The 16,682-nt window shown below is 38.2% G+C and overlaps 1 protein-coding gene across 2 annotated transcripts in view; it reads left to right on the forward strand.

The window, feature by feature from the left end:
- The window catches only part of Scin (scinderin), a 62,129-nt gene that overhangs the window by 32,180 nt on the left and 13,267 nt on the right, over nucleotides 1–16,682 (forward strand). For both annotated transcript variants that reach the window (XM_074065051.1, XM_020159319.2), the window contains 5 exons: nucleotides 9,555–9,647; nucleotides 12,419–12,551; nucleotides 12,954–13,042; nucleotides 13,790–14,005; nucleotides 16,425–16,546. In XM_074065051.1, the coding sequence (XP_073921152.1) occupies nucleotides 9,555–9,647; nucleotides 12,419–12,551; nucleotides 12,954–13,042; nucleotides 13,790–14,005; nucleotides 16,425–16,546 (653 nt within the window). The remainder of the gene's footprint in view (nucleotides 1–9,554; nucleotides 9,648–12,418; nucleotides 12,552–12,953; nucleotides 13,043–13,789; nucleotides 14,006–16,424; nucleotides 16,547–16,682) is intronic.

The following is a 16,682-nucleotide window of genomic DNA, read 5'->3' on the forward strand; positions in this document are numbered from 1 at the left end:
CCAGATAGTGCCATTTAATGAGAGAATGGCTTTCACTTCTAAGACATAATCTGAAGGTGGCATTTAAGGTGTAACAGGGGTGACATGGGCAGAGCACCATGTCATGGTCTGCTACATCCTCACTTTAGAGATGAGAAAAGAAAATCCTACAGAGGGTTGGTAACTTGCCCAAAGGGAAACGAGAATAAGACATCAGTGAGTCATGGCCAGGGTGCCTTCCTCCCAGACAATACATTCTTAAACATACAGAGATATTTAACATTCTGAGATATTTAATAACCTCAAAAATTTGCCATAAATTTTAACAATTACATTACTTTATGTCTTCCATGTCATCATAAATAGTTTCAGTCTCATGTTTGTACTCAATGGGCTGGCTTGACCCTTTGTTTTGTATCTCATACTGCCAGCCTTCAGCCTTTCTCCACTCTGTGGAGGCATTAGATTCAAGGTCATTGGAGGTAGACATTGTCCTAGAAAGAAAATGCATTCATTTAAGGCTAGACAAAAGGTCTGCAGATGTTTTTCAAGCATCCCAGAGTGTATGAAAGCCATTTTGAGTATGTTCAATTAAATTTGGATGCTTAGAAATTTTCTGAATTGTGTAGATAGAGGAAGTTTTGTTGTTAAAGCATAACAGGTTTATTTACTTCCTCCTAAAGGGTGAGAAGGAGATGAAACTAAATTTGTGTAAAGATGTGTATTTATGGTGGTGGGGGGCAGTGAAGACGTTCTTGTGGAGTCTGCTCATATCCTCACCACGGAGCTCTTCATCTTTGCATCAGAGAGAAAAACTGGAGGAAAAAAAGCAATCTTTTCTTCTTAATTCCTCCCCTCATTGACCTTACTATTTTTCCTCTGGTAATCTTCAAAGTTGGTGAAAATAAGAAGTTACTGAGAGAAGAAGCCTTGGGATATTATGGTGCAGAAGCAGCCTTGAGAGGAAGAGGGTGGGTGGTCTTTTGGGGACCAAATATTCTCTAAACATCTCTAAATCTGAGAATGCTTATAGGCTCTTTTAATGTATTTAGGGTTACAAATAATTTAAATGTGTCCTTTCATTTCTCCTATTTGCCTGAGAGTGAAATAATTGGTAGACCACCTTGAACTTTCTCATTACATTTGGAGAATTTATTTTATAACCAAGGACTGATGGCAGAATATACAGCATAATTATAGAGGGAATTCAAAGAAGGGAAGAGATTACTATGTCCTGTTCCTTCTTAGCATTACCAGTTACCCCTTTCTAATTGCATGCAAGGTTTACTAGGAGAGGGATATGTAGCTCTACCTTCATTCTAAAACAAGATTTGACAACACCATCATGACATATAGTTGGCTTAGTGAAATCATTAGATCAAGATATGAACAAATAATAAGCATAAGTCCACAGGAGATAAATGGTAAGTTCAATGATAAAATCATTATGAAAAGGATTTAAGCACTGATAGGATTATAAAAAAGAGGGAGAATAATATTTGGCCATCCATATGTGAGTGAAGAAGGATGGAGGATCTAGCTTTTGTTGAGTTCTCACAATGACAGTAATAATAACCATCGCTTCATATATATTACTTCATTTAATAATCACAATAATTGAGTGGTATTAGTCAGTACACCATTTTGATACGGAAATGAGAACACAGAGCCTCATTCTAGCCCAAACTGCCTGATCCTGCTAAATGAAGTGTGTTTCAGAAAGACAAGGGAGTGGCACATAGAAATTGGGAAACCCAAAGGCACATGTTCCAAGTATCCACTCAAACACTGATCAGATACAAATGTCCAGGTTTGCAGTCTTACAGAAAAAGGTTTGGTGATTCCCAGAAAAGACAGATGGCCTAAAATCTTTACCTGAGATTTTAGGGGAACTTTCAGACTTGAGGCAACGTCTAGACCTCATCCTGATAACTTATCCATGGGAGATGTGTCCTGGAAACTAAAGTACTCATCAGAAATGCCCTGATGGCTGAGCTGGATATGTAGGTTGGCAAAGCACTGAAATCTTGAGTCATATCACCAATCCAGGCTAGAGGGCTCTTCAAGTACACAGTGGTAGGGGTTTAATAGAAGAAATAAATCAGAACCTTGTGCACATAGACATTGGCATTCTCTTTTATCACTGCCCCAGACAGTGAGACACAGTTGCTTGAGTTTAATAAATTGGCTTTCTGATCCCTGGCACCAAAAAAAAAAAAAAATTGTCATTCTGGCTTATGTATTTCAATAGCTTGTGAGTTCACTTACCATGTTCTAGTAATTTGTAAGTTAACTCCTCATATTATAGTAGCTTGAGAATATGCTTTTCAGTTGCCATAACTTACGAGTTAGCTTTCTTGCATTTGACCCTCTAAATCCAACATTGATGCTACTGCCCTACTCAAGGTCAGATCTGCATCCTAACCCCCCAAGGTCCAGCATTCCTTGAGTCTTCTGGAGCTTCACTGTCCAAATAGCACCCAAGACATACATGACCATTTAAGTTTAAATTAATTAAATTTAAGTAAAAATTTAAATTCAGTTTGTCTTACTAGCCACATGAGTTCATTAGTGACAAATGGCTAGTGACAATAGCGTTGAGTAGCACAGATATAGAATATTTCATCACTGCAGAAAATTCTACTGGACAGTATGTGCTAGATAATTCAGTAGGTATAACTCTTGCATATACCCCATTTGCTTTGTCCTTTTATGTAAACGTGTACCACATGCTTTCCTTCCTCTGAAATACCCTTACCCACCACTTAGCATAGCAAATTCTCCTGTATTTGGTGTGTCAATGAAGGGATAAAAGATTCTAGAGGCAGGAGGACGCAGCTGTGTGAGACAGTGCAGGTCAATGTTGGGATCTCACAGCCAGATGAGGTGGAGCTGCTATCTGAGGCCACAGCCCTTCCTCAGAAGTATCCATGCTTTATATCTCTGTGGGTCTTCCCTGTTATCAAATATTTGTCTTACCCAAGGCACAAAATGCCTTGAAGCAAATAAATAATAATGACCAGGACTTACTTCACTTTTATGATTTATTTCTATGCTCCATATGCTTGCAATCTTCCGATTGTTTTTCAAGGAGGAGAGGGATAATAAGACACAAAATTACTGAGTAACTAGTATGTCCACTCTTACCTTGCAGCCTAAAGTTTTACTTGGACAATATAAACATTTTCCTTATCAGAGAATAGCTTCATAATATTTTAGTGTGCACAGTTTCCCATTACATGGATAATTTATTTAATCAGTCTCTTATATGTCAAGCACTTAGATAGTTTGCACTTTTTAATATAAAATGTGATAAAAATTAATCAGTTTTTTTTTATGTTTCTTTTTTTGCATGTGTGGTACTGGGGCTTAAACTCAGGGCTTCTATGTGCTAGGTAGGTGCTCTGTCACTTGAGCCACTCCACCCTGTGTCAGATAGGGTTTTATGAACTGTTTGTCTGGGCTGGCTTTGAACCCACAGTCCTCTGCCTCCCAAATAGCTGGGATTACAGGTGTGAACTACTGACGCTTGGCACTTTGTATTTATTTTAATTGTTTCTTTAGAATAAGCTGCCACAATAAAATTATTAGAGTAAATGATTGGCATGCTTTTAAGGTTCCTGTTAGCTACTGCTATATGTCACTTTCTAGTATTTTCCTTCTCTCTAGAGAGTTCCTGGTAGAATATTAAATTTTTGCCAATACTAGGTATTATCAATTTTCTCTTAATAGTTGACAATATTATAAGGTAGGGTAAGGAAGTGTTATTGTTTTATTTTGCGTGTGGCAACTCTTTCGTGTTTGTTGAGCATTGTTATTTGTTCTTTTAAGGGCTGTTTGCCCACATAACACTGATGTAATGGAAGAATTTCCCTGTGTCAGCCTTTAAAGACCAGGGCATAGGCAGAATCCAGAAGAAAGGGGAAAGGAAGGAGATGGTAATTTGGAGAAAGATGAAAACAAAGCTATGTGGAGAGGAAGGAATACACCATAATCAGTATGAATAGAATGTGTATGTGCTAGCATTGGTCTAATCAGAATTGGAGAGCTAAAAATAATCCCTGGTAATCTCTGCTATGAAACAACTTCTACTTTACTTTCAGAGTCAAGGCTAGGTGATTTAAGTGAAAACTTTTAGAAGGACCTGTCAGAGGAAGCACAGCGCACGAGTTAAGGACACACACTGTGGAGCCAGAGTTCACATTCTGACTTTGTCACTTTCTAGCTGTGTGACCTTGGGCAGATTAATAAGTCTATTACATTACATGTAGAACAGGATACTAATAGTGCCAGCTCATAGGACTTTTCTGTCAAGAAGACTGCACAGGTACACAGCACCAAATTGTGTCTGGAACATCATGACACTCAAGCATCTGTTAGCTGAAACTTCAGGTGCCTGGCTTGTGCATAATGGCCCTTGAAAGCGGTAGCTGAATGCACATCCTACCCAGTGAATATATAAATATGCAGACAGATGCTAACACATGTTGTTAGACAAGAGGGGTACTAGATGTTTAAGGATAGTTTTCAAAGAAGTGAAACATGGCTCTCATGTAAATATAACACAACTAATGCCAAATATTGCATTTAACTCATTAATAAGAGAACCAGTAAGAGATTTTAAGTAGTTCAAAGATGAATCTGAAGAGCAGACAAACATATGGCAATAGTGTAGATACAAATTTGCTAATAAATGCAAAACTGGCCTCTTAAATAGAAAAAATGTTATTTTTGTCTCCAGGCAAAATTTCTATGCTGTTCTATGAACAGTTGTTATTTGATGCTATCATCTTCTTCTGAACTACAAAGTAGTTCAAAGACCCCTGTAGCATCACATCACTAGGAAGGTCCCCTAGAAACCATTTGTGGAAAGAATCTGTTTGCTCATTTCAAAAACTTGCCAGTTTTCCTTAATTTGGGGATGTCTGCAACCAGCTATTCTAAGAGTTCCTGAGATGGCTTTAAAGGAACCTGGGTGGGAATCTTAGCCTCAATACTTATCAGCTCTGTGAAATCAGCATTTCATCTCTTTGACTATCAGTGCCTTTTAGGATAGCAGTCTGTAGTTCATGGAGTATCTATAATGGATGAGATCATGTGTGTCTAAACCTCCTGATACAGTGTGTGACTCACAGCCATTCCCCAAGCAATAACTGTCATGACCTAATTATAATCAGCTGAACCAACCAAAGAATAATTGCTCAGTTTTTCTGTCACACCCAGCCATGAAGTTACATACACTATTAGGAAAAACCCAGGGGAAGGAAAAGTTGTGGCTCCCACAGAGTACGCTGAAGATGCCAGCCTGATTAGAGAAGGGCCCCTGAGAAGAAATGCAAGTGGATAACACCCAGCTTCTGGAGAACCCCTGGGATCCACACAGAGGAGACTTGGCTCTGTATGATCAGCACTCAGTGCAGAACAGAGTCATCCAGAATGTAGATCCCTGGGCCTTACCCTACGACTGTTGACTTTCTAAGAGGCAGTTGGGAATCTGTATTTTGTCCGGTTACCCAGATATTTCTTGAACACATTGAAGTTTAAGAATTACTGCAGATATAAGTATAAATCTTTTTTTTTTTTTTTTGGTGGTACTGGGGCTTGAACTCAGAATCTCACATTTGCTAGGCAGGTGATCTACCACTTGAGCCACTCTGCCAGCCCTGTTTTTGTGTTTTTTTTTTTTTTTCTAGATAGGATTTCTCAAAATATTTGCCCAGGCTAGCTTTGAATCATGGTCTTCCTGATCTCTGCCTCCCGAGTAGCGAGGAATATAGGCGTGAACCACTGATGCCTGGCATAAACCTTTTTTAATTAAAAAAAATTTTCAAATTTATTGAGGTATGTTTGACAAGTAAAAGTTATACACATTGAAGGTGTACAAAATGATGTTTTGATACCCTATGCATTGCGAAATTATTACCATAATCAAGGTAATTAACATATCCCTAAGAGTACATAGTTACTCTGTGTGTGTGTGTGTGTATATGAGTGTGTGTGATGAGAATTCAGATCTACTCTTTGACAGATTTCAAGTATGCATTACAGTATTATTAACTGTGTTGTACGTTAAGTCTCCAGAACTTAGTATCTCATGACTGAATCTTTGTACCTTTGACCAACATCTCATTCCTGCCATCTCCCAGTCCCTGGGAACCCTTCTACTCCCTGCTTCCGTGAGCTCAACCACTTTAGACTCCATGCATGAGTAATACCATGCAATATTTTTATGTCTGTATCTGGCTTATTTTACTTAGCGTAATGTCCTCTAGGTCATTATGTTGCAAATGGCAGGATTTCTTGGTTTAGAGTCATGTTCTTAAAACACAGGAGTCATGTGAAATACAGGCTTCCAAACATTATACAGCATACAACATACAACCAGTCTAGGATAAAAAGATGAGGTAAGCCTGAAGGCAGTCTTATAACCCATGGTGGGAGACATAGGCCTTCACCTGGGTCTGTGTGAAGAATTAGACAGAAATCAGGGGCTACCACCATTATCATAAAAGGTGGAATTTAATGACTAAGTGCAAGGAGACTCAAAGAGAAGAGGAAGTGCTCAAAACTGGTTTTAAGTCCAGATGAAGAGGAGAATAGAGACACATTGGCACAACTGAAGAATTGGGAATGGTCAATTTTGTAGAAAACAAGTTTGATTTGGAACATGTTAGAAGATGGTGATAATTTAAATGGAAACTTACAGGAAATAATTGAAATAATTGAGACCTGAAATGACAGGTCTCAGCCAGAACAAATGATGAAATTTTTATGGAACACCCTCAAATAAGGCTTCTTTGTTTTCTTACCCCTTTACAATTGTCAAAATGTTTGTCATTTCACACACATGAGCAACCTAAAACATTTGAAAGTGTTTTAAATTTAGGTATGATCCTCCTTGTAAAGAAAAAAAAAGCAGTATCAAAAATATACTTCAGAGATCAAAATGTGTGACATAGTTGATAAAGTGTTTGGTAAAATGCTTCTTTGCCGAACTAAATTTTAAGAGACTTCTTTTTCTGGTCCTGGAGTTTGAACTCAGGGCCTCATGCTTGCTCGGTAAGCACTTTACCAGTTGAGCCATGCCTCCAGCCCCTCAACTGAATTTTAAAATGATCCTTAGAGCTATTTGACTATATACCACCTCCTTCTACCCTGGAGTTAAGCCTGTTTTCAGGCTCAAGTGGCTCAATTCCCAACCATGCAGTGGCCCATTGAGAGGCTAATTAAGATACCTGGCTAATATGGGAACTGCCCTCTGAAAATTAAAAGTTAAATCCCAGTTTAGGCTGGCCCACTTATTCCCTTAACCCAAACTGTTTATTCCAAATCATTTTGGTTACAGTAGAATTACAAAAGGGTACATGAGGAGACTTTTGACAGCTCTTATAAGTTCTGCATGCATCTACCAAACTACGAATATTTTAACAAAAAGCTTCGGGTTGCAAATGTTTTAATTTTCATATGATTCTACTTATAGCAAAAAGGAAAAACTCTATTATAATTACTAAGTATGTATGATAATTAAAACATTTTATTGGTCATATGTAAACAAAAAGATGCTATGTTACCGGAGGATAAGTTCTGTGATGCATTTCCAAACTTGAGACTGTATGCAGTCATGCAGGGACTATTTATGTACATTTTTATTGTTGTTTGATATCAGCAGTAAATACTTTCATGTAGTATAGCATACTACAGTGGACTTTGAATGGAAACACAATACTTAAAGAATTCACTATTATTAGATAAGTTTTCTCTTCTTGAATTTCTATATTACTATAAAATAACATTATTTAGAAGAAGTGTACTTTTTTTGCCCTTATTGGTCTGTGATATTTGTGATAATTTAAGGAGTTAATTAAACTTCTTATAAACTTTTTTAAGATTCTAATACAAAAAATTCAAAGCAGATTCAAATATTTTCTCTACTAAACACGTACTTGAACTTTTGAATTATCTCACATATGTGAAGAGTAGGTAAATACATTTACTTGTCATTTGACAAATACTTACAAAGCATCTGCTACAAGCCTACCCTGTCCTAGGTGCTAAGGATACCTCAGGAAACAGAGCCCAGCTGTGGCCATCAAGATCTTGGGCTTCCTTTATTCCATGGTGTGTCAATAATGGTAATATTTTACCTGAAAACTCTTAATCCAAGTCTCTGTAATATTGAATTAATTAAACTATAGATTGTTTCTAGAAACAGAGGTCACAGGAGTAATTCTGTTGCAGAACTGATCTTAACTCATCTTAATAAATTTCCTGGTTTTTTTGTTTTTCCTTTTCTTTTTTCATATGGGCATCTACATTTTCAAAAATGGGATTTGGCTTTCTTGAAAACTCACGTCACCTGTAAAGTCAATGTTTGTTTCCTTACGGCCATGGGCTGATGAGGAATGTGTGAGCCTGCTAATGCTAATTCTAAGACTTTTATAATTGATGTCTTTATAAATGTAAAATGATACACTATTTTTAAAAATTCTACTTCCTTCAGTGACAGGACTTTTTTTTTTTTTTTGTAAGCAGCTCCATTTATTTGAGTAAATAGCTTGTAAATAAATCATTGATAAACATTACAAAATTAAATACATTTTCAAAAGCTTGCCAGTATACATAAAATTCACAAACATAGTTCTTTTAAAAAATAAAATATGTTCAAAGCACCCTTGATAGAAAATGCCTGGTCCCTGTCCTCAGACAGGGCCACCTGGAGACATCTTACAGTAGTCAGGACTTCTAGAAAGGCATCAGGGGCCTCCTGGAAGAAAGATAAAAGTTTTACTCTCAACTTTTACCCTGCCCACGTTCCATGTGAATTTTAATTCTTCTCCAAAGAGCTGGTATATAACTGAGGGGACAGTTTAGGTGCTGAGGCCTGTCCAAGCATGGCGATCAAGGTCAGTCACACTTAGAGCCAGAAGGCCCACAAGTTCCCACCATGAAGTACTGAGAGAAGCCAGAACTGCAACCACACTTGCAAACCAGAAAATGCTGCTCTATCAACTGTCTTGAGAGAAGATGAGGGCTTTTCATCTCTACACTTTGCTCGACACTCAGCTCCTAACTCTGATCCAACACCACCCAGGCACAGCAGGGGCTAGAAACCACTTCTTAGGAGGAGGATGTCCAATCTGCTACTTTCCTTTTTATCTGCTTTCACACAGAGAGAATGATGCACAGTATTTGGTTGAAAGCAGCGTCAGTTGTCTCACTGGGCTTCCCTTTTCCATTGCAAAACACCACCAGATAGCATGGGTATTTCTCTAGAAGTCAGGTTAGTTCTTCAAATTAAGGGTTCATCAAACTTTAAGAGACCACAAATGGGGTAACAAGCCCACGGCCTGGCAAAGCATCCCGACCAATGAAATAATATAAAGTCCATAAACAAAGCCCTTGACCCAACTCAACTTTTTTGTAGTGTAGCTCATTAAAATAACGGATGCACTGGATCCTTTCAGTTTGGTGCCAAAAGTGAATGTTGATGGTCAACAGCACTTCCATGAAGAAGACTAATGGCCTCTCTATTCAGTGACAGGACTTTTTTTTTTTGACTGTTCATTCTTTTCCAGGTTTTAGGGGAAAAGCCAGAGCTTCCAGATGGAGACAACGATGATGACGCTATTGCAGACATAAATAACAGGAAGATGGCGAAGCTCTATATGGTGAGTTGTCTGTGATGGGCGCTGTTGTTTCTACCAGACTGTCCGTGGTGTGGAGGCCTGTATTGGAGGCTACCTTTGCTATAGTGGATAATTCTCCTTGTTGCTTTATAGAGAAGTGTGTAGGTAGAATCAGTTCTTTGCTCTTGTTTATTTATTAAAATTATTTTGGTGGCACTGGGGTTTGAACTCACAGCTTCACATTTGCTCAGCAGGTGCTCTACTGCTTGAGCCACTCCTCCTGCCCTTTTTGCTCTGGTTATTTTGCAGATAGGGTCTCACTTTTTTGCTCAGGTGTTGCTGGGATGACAGACAGGTGCTACGGAGCCCAGCTATTGGATGAGATGGAGTCTCATGAACTATTTGTCCAGGCTAGCCTAGAACATGATCTTCCTGATCTCTGCTTCCTGAGTAGCTAGGATTACAGGTGTGAGCCATTAGTGACTGGCAAATTATTATTTTTTATTGCTTTTTATTTTGGGAGTACTAGGGTTTGAACTCAGAACTTTGTGCTTTATTTGTTAAAAACAACAAATGAAGTTGTTGGTATGACTTACATAAAATCATATATTGTTGCTCTACAAGTTTGCAGTAATATATTGCAGTAAATAAAATGTTTCCATTGTAATATAAAACATTTTGTAAGCTTTTTCTTATAACTTCTTGATAAGATTATAAAATCTTCACCTTATGTAGAACATTCTATTTAGTCATAGTAAAGGCTTTCTCTGTTACAGAAGGGTTAAACCCTCAGATCAATCATCGGGAAGGAAACAGGGTAAATCCAGTCCTGTCCTGGGCACTGGGAGACCAAGAGCCTTGTGAGCTTTGTGGTGAATTACTGGCTGCCTGACTGTGGGGCAGGACATAACTATTCTGGATCTTGATTTTCTAATCTTATAAAAGAGAAGGGAAGAGACAGACCAGATTTTCTGATCTTATAGAGAAGGGAAGAGAGAGAGAGAGAGAGAGAGAGAGAGAGAGAGAGAGAAGAGAAGAGAGGTAAGAAGGGAGGGAGAGAGGAGGAAAAGGAAGGGAAGGGGGTGATTATATTAGATGATTTCTTAGGTTTCTTCCAACTACATAATTTTATGATTTTATTGCTGGCAAGAGTGACAAAACCCACAAGATCACCAGTTTAAGGAGACTGCTAAAATGGGATTTTTTTTAGGTGTTCCCTCCCCTTACAACCTTCTAAGCAAGTCATTTGGAACGGACTGTGATCTCCTTTGTGGAATTTGCAGTTTTCTCATCTGCAGCAGGAAGGAGCTTTATTTGCTGCTCACTAACGGACTTCTTAAGTAACAAGTTCTATCATTTTAAATAAAGACTACGTTATTAACTTGTGTAACATACTTTCTCTTACAATGGGGAAGTGGACTCATTCTTCTTAGAGAGCAAAGGAAATATGGTTATCACTTCTGCTAAATACTGATAATTTTAACATGAGCAGTACAGAAATTATCTCAATACTTTGGGATTTCATTACCCTCTTAAACCTATTATCAACAGTCTAACAAATATCTTGTATTTCATATCGTCAATCAAAACTGTTTTCTCTCTTGATCAGTATTATGGACTAAATAATGTTAATCTTGAATGGGAAAATGTTAATCTTGAATCATGGCTCCCTCTAGTGGAACTATAGCATATTGCACAATCTTAGATACAAAGTCTCTTTGAAAATCATTTGGGGGTCAAAAGACTGGGAAGCAGAATTGCCAGGGGTACTTTCTGAAAATGCAGAACACACACTTTGCCCGTGCTGCAAGACTCCACCACTGACAGGGAGGGCCTGGGATCTGTGCATTTAACAAGTGTGCAGCTCGCTACATTGCACCAACAAGCTCACCTCTGAAAACCAATGCATTCTAACGGTCTAACCGGCACATAAACATTACTTTCGATTCTGTAAGACCGTCTTCAAATTTAAAAGAAAGCTCTACTTCCAAATGTGATAGAAGAAATTTACTCTGACAATTTCTACAAAGTACAGTTAAAATTTAGGACCTATAGTGAAAATGTCTCTAAGCATAAACTAGATCATTTCAGTGCCTTCCTTAACACAGTGTCATGTAATAGACACATAGTAACCTGTCTGAATCAATGTTTATACGCCTCAGCTTTTTGTGTGTATATGAGTGTAAGATATTATCACTTAAAATCCACAGCACATGATGGTTAGTACACGTAGCATCTCCGTAAACCTCAGACATTGTTACCGTCACCATTATTTCTGATGTTTTAGTGAGAGTGTCAGAGCTTAACTTTTTTTTTTCTTGTGGGACTGAAGTTTGAACTCAGGGCTTTGCACTTGCAAAACAGGCACTCTGCTGCTTGAGCTACACCTCCAGACCATTTTGTTCTGGTTATTTTGGAGATGGGGGTCTTACGAACTATTTGCCCAGGCTGGCCTTGGACTGTGGTCCTTCCCATCTCAGCCTCTCAAGTAGCCAGCATTCCAGTGTGAGCCACTGGTGCTCAGCTGTTAGCATTTTATTAGTGGTTCTTTTACCCTCAAAGGACTTTAAAAAAAAAAAAAACTTTTGGGGAATAATTCAACTTACCGAATCTTTGTTTTGAAACAGTTTTATTAAGATATTATATATTTATAATATATAATATAGCAAAATATATACTGCAAAACTTATGCTCTTAAAGTACTCAATTCAATTTCAGTACATTTACAGAGTTGTGTGACAATCACCATAATGTAATTGCTGAGCATTGATATCCTCCCAAAATGAAACAGTGGAGCTCGTGGTTGTTGTTAGGTTTCAGATGCAAGTGGATCCATGAGCGTGACGGTGGTGGCGGAGGAAAACCCCTTCTCCATGGCCATGCTGCTTTCTGAAGAGTGCTTTATTTTGGACCATGGTGCTGCAAAACAAATTTTTGTGTGGAAAGGTAAAAGATGCCATTGACATTGTTGCTACATTTCAGATTTATGATAGTTCCTCGAGAAGGTAAAGAAAACATCTTTTTTTTAATTAAAAAAAAAAGCCTACCTTTTGAGATACGATCTGTAAATATCTCACCTAAAATGCATCTGTGTTCCTCCTACCCCCATCATTTAGCAGGGACTATGGAGTTACAGAAAGCATTTAGGTGATATTAAAAGACTTTTTTTATATAAATACTGTTCATTTCTGTGTTACTAAATATATTTAATGTACTAGGGAAGTTTTGCCATTCTCATTTGCTATATTAAAATGAAATCATGTTTATTTTTGATATACAGATATTTCTTAGTCGTATAATATCTTCCCTGTCTGAAATTTTGTCTCTTTAATTTACCTTTTATTGTAGGTAAAGATGCTAATCCCCAGGAGAGGAAGGCTGCGATGAAGACAGCTGAAGAATTTCTACAGCAAATGAATTATTCCACCAATACCCAAGTATGTGCAAAAAGCAATTGGCTAGAAAAAAATTATAAACATGGGAGTCATGACATCTCCACAAAACTTGCTTTGTGAAAAACTTGCTTCAAAGTAATGTATATTTGTGTGTGAAGTCGTTCTCCACTGGAGCATGAGCAATCTTGTGTCATATGTCCCCACTACTTTGTATGGTGACAGAATTTTGAAAAAACTGGAAGTCAGAACTTCTATAGGGCTGCATGATGAGAAAAGGCCCATTTGTTTCCTCCTTAGCCTTTAATTCCAGATAATCAACCACAGTTGATGTAGCTAAGAACACTTACCATTTATTCCTCAGAGCAAGTTGTGTGGACTTATCTTCATTAAGATCAGCTTAGATACTGGCTAGTACTTTCTTTCCTTTATGAATCTCTCATCCTCATTTACCCCTTTTATTTTTTTTGTCCTATCACAAGAACACAATCAGATGATTTCCTCCAGGTCACAGATCTTTTGTGAACCTTATTTAGAGAAATTCATTTGACTGCCATGGTAACATATGAAAGAAGTTTATTCTTATCTCTTATCATTCATACTCAGTGGCAACTGCTTTACTTGTAAGAAAAAGTATGGTTAAGTTGGATTGTTTTACCTTTACAAATTTCTAAATTTATGTCTGTAATCATAGGAACCAGGACACTCTTTTCATTTCCTCACTTCTTTCTCCACCTCTGTTTATCTTTGATCTCTTATCTTCCTATTTACTATTATTATTTAAAATTTCAGATTCAGGTTCTTCCGGAAGGAGGTGAAACACCAATCTTCAAACAGTTCTTTCAGGACTGGAAAGATAAAGATCAGAGTGATGGCTTTGGGAAAGTATATGTCACAGAGAAAGTGGCTCGGGTACAACAAATTCCATTTGATGCCTCACAATTGCACAGCTCTCCACAGATGGCAGCCCAGCACAACATGGTGGACGATGGTTCTGGTGAAGTGGAGGTATTTACATACTTGTTTGTATGGAACCCATTTATGCTGGTATGTGTGGGAATATAACTTTAGGAAACCTCAAACAGTTTAAAATGTGAACTTTCCTTAGCAATAAATGATGGAAGGTAAAGTTGGAAGAGATACTGTCTGATCTTTACTGTCCATTTTATACATGTGTATTGAGATCCCAAGAAATTATATGTGGTTTATTTAAAGACCTGGTGTGGAAGTTGGCCATCTTTCTTCCTGGTCCAGAACAGCCTCACTTTTAGAAAGCCTGTGTCTGGTGTAGTCTAGTGGGAGTGTTGCTCTGAATGTACTAACTACCTTAAGTTTTTCCTTCTTCCGCGTATTGGAGGCATTTATGAAAGCAAAATGAATATGTGTGTGTGGTAAAAAAGAAAAACAAACAGTTTTTTTTAAAGGATTCAAATTGTGTTTGCTGATTTATTCAATTTTAGATTAAAATATTGCTAAAAATACCCTCATCATTTTAATTCAAATCTCTTCATACTCAAACCATTTTTTAATTGTCTAACTTAAGGAGAACTGGATGATGTTAACTTCCTTCTGAAATATTTTCATGCCTTTCCAGGTTTCCTGAAAATGTCTGTTGTCAGCTAGGCTTATGAATGCTTGGTGACTTGACCTTTGCTCCCTTTCTGCTTCACCTTCTAGCACCATGAGGGCTAGACTAATTTCCCCTCGCCATCTGGCTAATGTTCTCACTGTCCTTGACAACTCAGTATAGACACAAACCATTCCTCTTCTGAGAAGCTTTTCCTTGGCTTCTCCTAGTGCTCATCTCAGAAGTGACGTTTTTCACAGGATTTATCATGTAACTAAATTTCCTACAAATTTCTCCTAGCCTTCTCTTCAGGTCCTCAAAGACCTGTATTTCTAGGGATTAACCACAGTGCTGAGACCAAACTAAATAATCGAGAAATTTGGAGACATTTTTTTTTTCTCTTTTCAAAGAAATAAAAGTATGGCTCTCAGCTTCATGGGGGTTGGGAAGTGACAAAGGAAGGGCATGAATGTCCCTCACAGCTGCCACCAAAGGGATATCAACTTTGGGTCTGAGTCTGTCTCCTGTCACACATTCTTTCTGGATCTCAGCACAGGCAACATGGCCAGAGGGCACTCACTACAGATGTGGTGGCTCCTTATCTCCAGCTATGTCTCAGATGCCACCTCCATCTCTTGCCACACCTTCTTCAAGATGTCCTCTTGTGCCATGCTTGTGTTGCTGAAATCCAGTGACTGTCTTTAGACTCCTGGGTTTGGCAAGGCTATGCTGCTGGCCCCTTTGCTCACCACATGGCACAGGAAGGCTTTTTTCTAGAAGCACTGCATTGTTCCTCCAATGTCTCACTCCATATTTCAAGGCCAAGTGCTGCCCAGAATCCAGGCAGGAGGGTGCACCATGTGCTGTACACACAGTGCCTGGCCTCCTCTTGCTGGTTATTTTCCTCTTTCATCTGCAACTCTCATCTCTTCAACTTGGAGTGCCTTTAGTCTGTGAAGAAGATGAGGAGGTAGGACTGCTTTTATCCCCTGTCATATCTTTTCAGTTTTATGCCTGGATGGTCCTTTTTTAAAAATGGAAGTTGTCTTATTGGCATCTGTCTTAGTCTATTCAGGCTGTTATAAAAAAATAATCATACTCTGGGGGCTTAAACAACAAACAGTTACTTCTCCCAGTTCTAGAGGCTGGGGAATCCAAAATTAAGGTGTTGATGGATTCAGTGTTTGGTCAGGGTTCTCTTCCTAGTTCATAGACAACTTCTTTATGCTGTGTTGTGCATGGTGGAGAAGGAGCTGGAGAACTCTCTGGGGTCCTTTATATAGAGAATCAGTACCCTTATATCCATCGTCATGACTTAATCACCCCCCAAGAGGCCTACCTCCCAACACTAGCACATTGGGGTTAAGCTTCAACCTGAATCTTGTAGGGACCATTGAATTGAAGCAGAATTCTTATTCGGTCACAGTCTATCAGCTCTTGCCTTGGAAAATAACAGTCTCATGCCTTAAAACACTGAGAAGAAAGAAAAAACATTTTACAACAGATGAAAAAATTTTATTGTAAAGTTATGAGATGTATTTCTGGGCTGAAGATTGCAGTTTGTTATTCCACCAGAATGTCATGTTATTTTCAGTAGCTGATCAAATAATAGATATTTATTAATTAGCAGGGTCAGAACTGAACTAAATATTGTGGAAAAGCAAAATAAATCAAAGTACTTGAGAAAGCAACAAATTGCCAAATTGATCACCTTTCTTTCTTGGTTTGTAAACTAGTTAGAAAAACAGCATAAAAGAGTTTTTAAATAATAGATTTAAACTAAAAGTTATTTTAAGCCTGTGACAAGTATCATTAGATCAAGAAAATTTTAACATAGTACGAATGTTCCATTTCTTTCAGATCTGGCGTGTAGAAAGCAATGGTAGGGTTGAAATTGACCAAAACTCATATGGTGAATTCTATGGTGGTGACTGCTACATTATCCTCTACACCTACCCCCGAGGACAGGTTATCTACATGTGGTGAGTGTACCTTGTCCACCAGAGCTCAGGTTCCACAGGGGCCAGGTATGGCCCACATTATTAAGTCCATGCAGTTCAGGGTAGAGCCATCCTCCAGTCACCCCAGTGAGCTGTGTAGGATGCATGCACTACTCAG

This window comes from Castor canadensis, chromosome 2 (genome assembly GCF_047511655.1).
Source record: "Castor canadensis chromosome 2, mCasCan1.hap1v2, whole genome shotgun sequence".
NCBI lineage: Eukaryota > Metazoa > Chordata > Mammalia > Rodentia > Castoridae > Castor > Castor canadensis.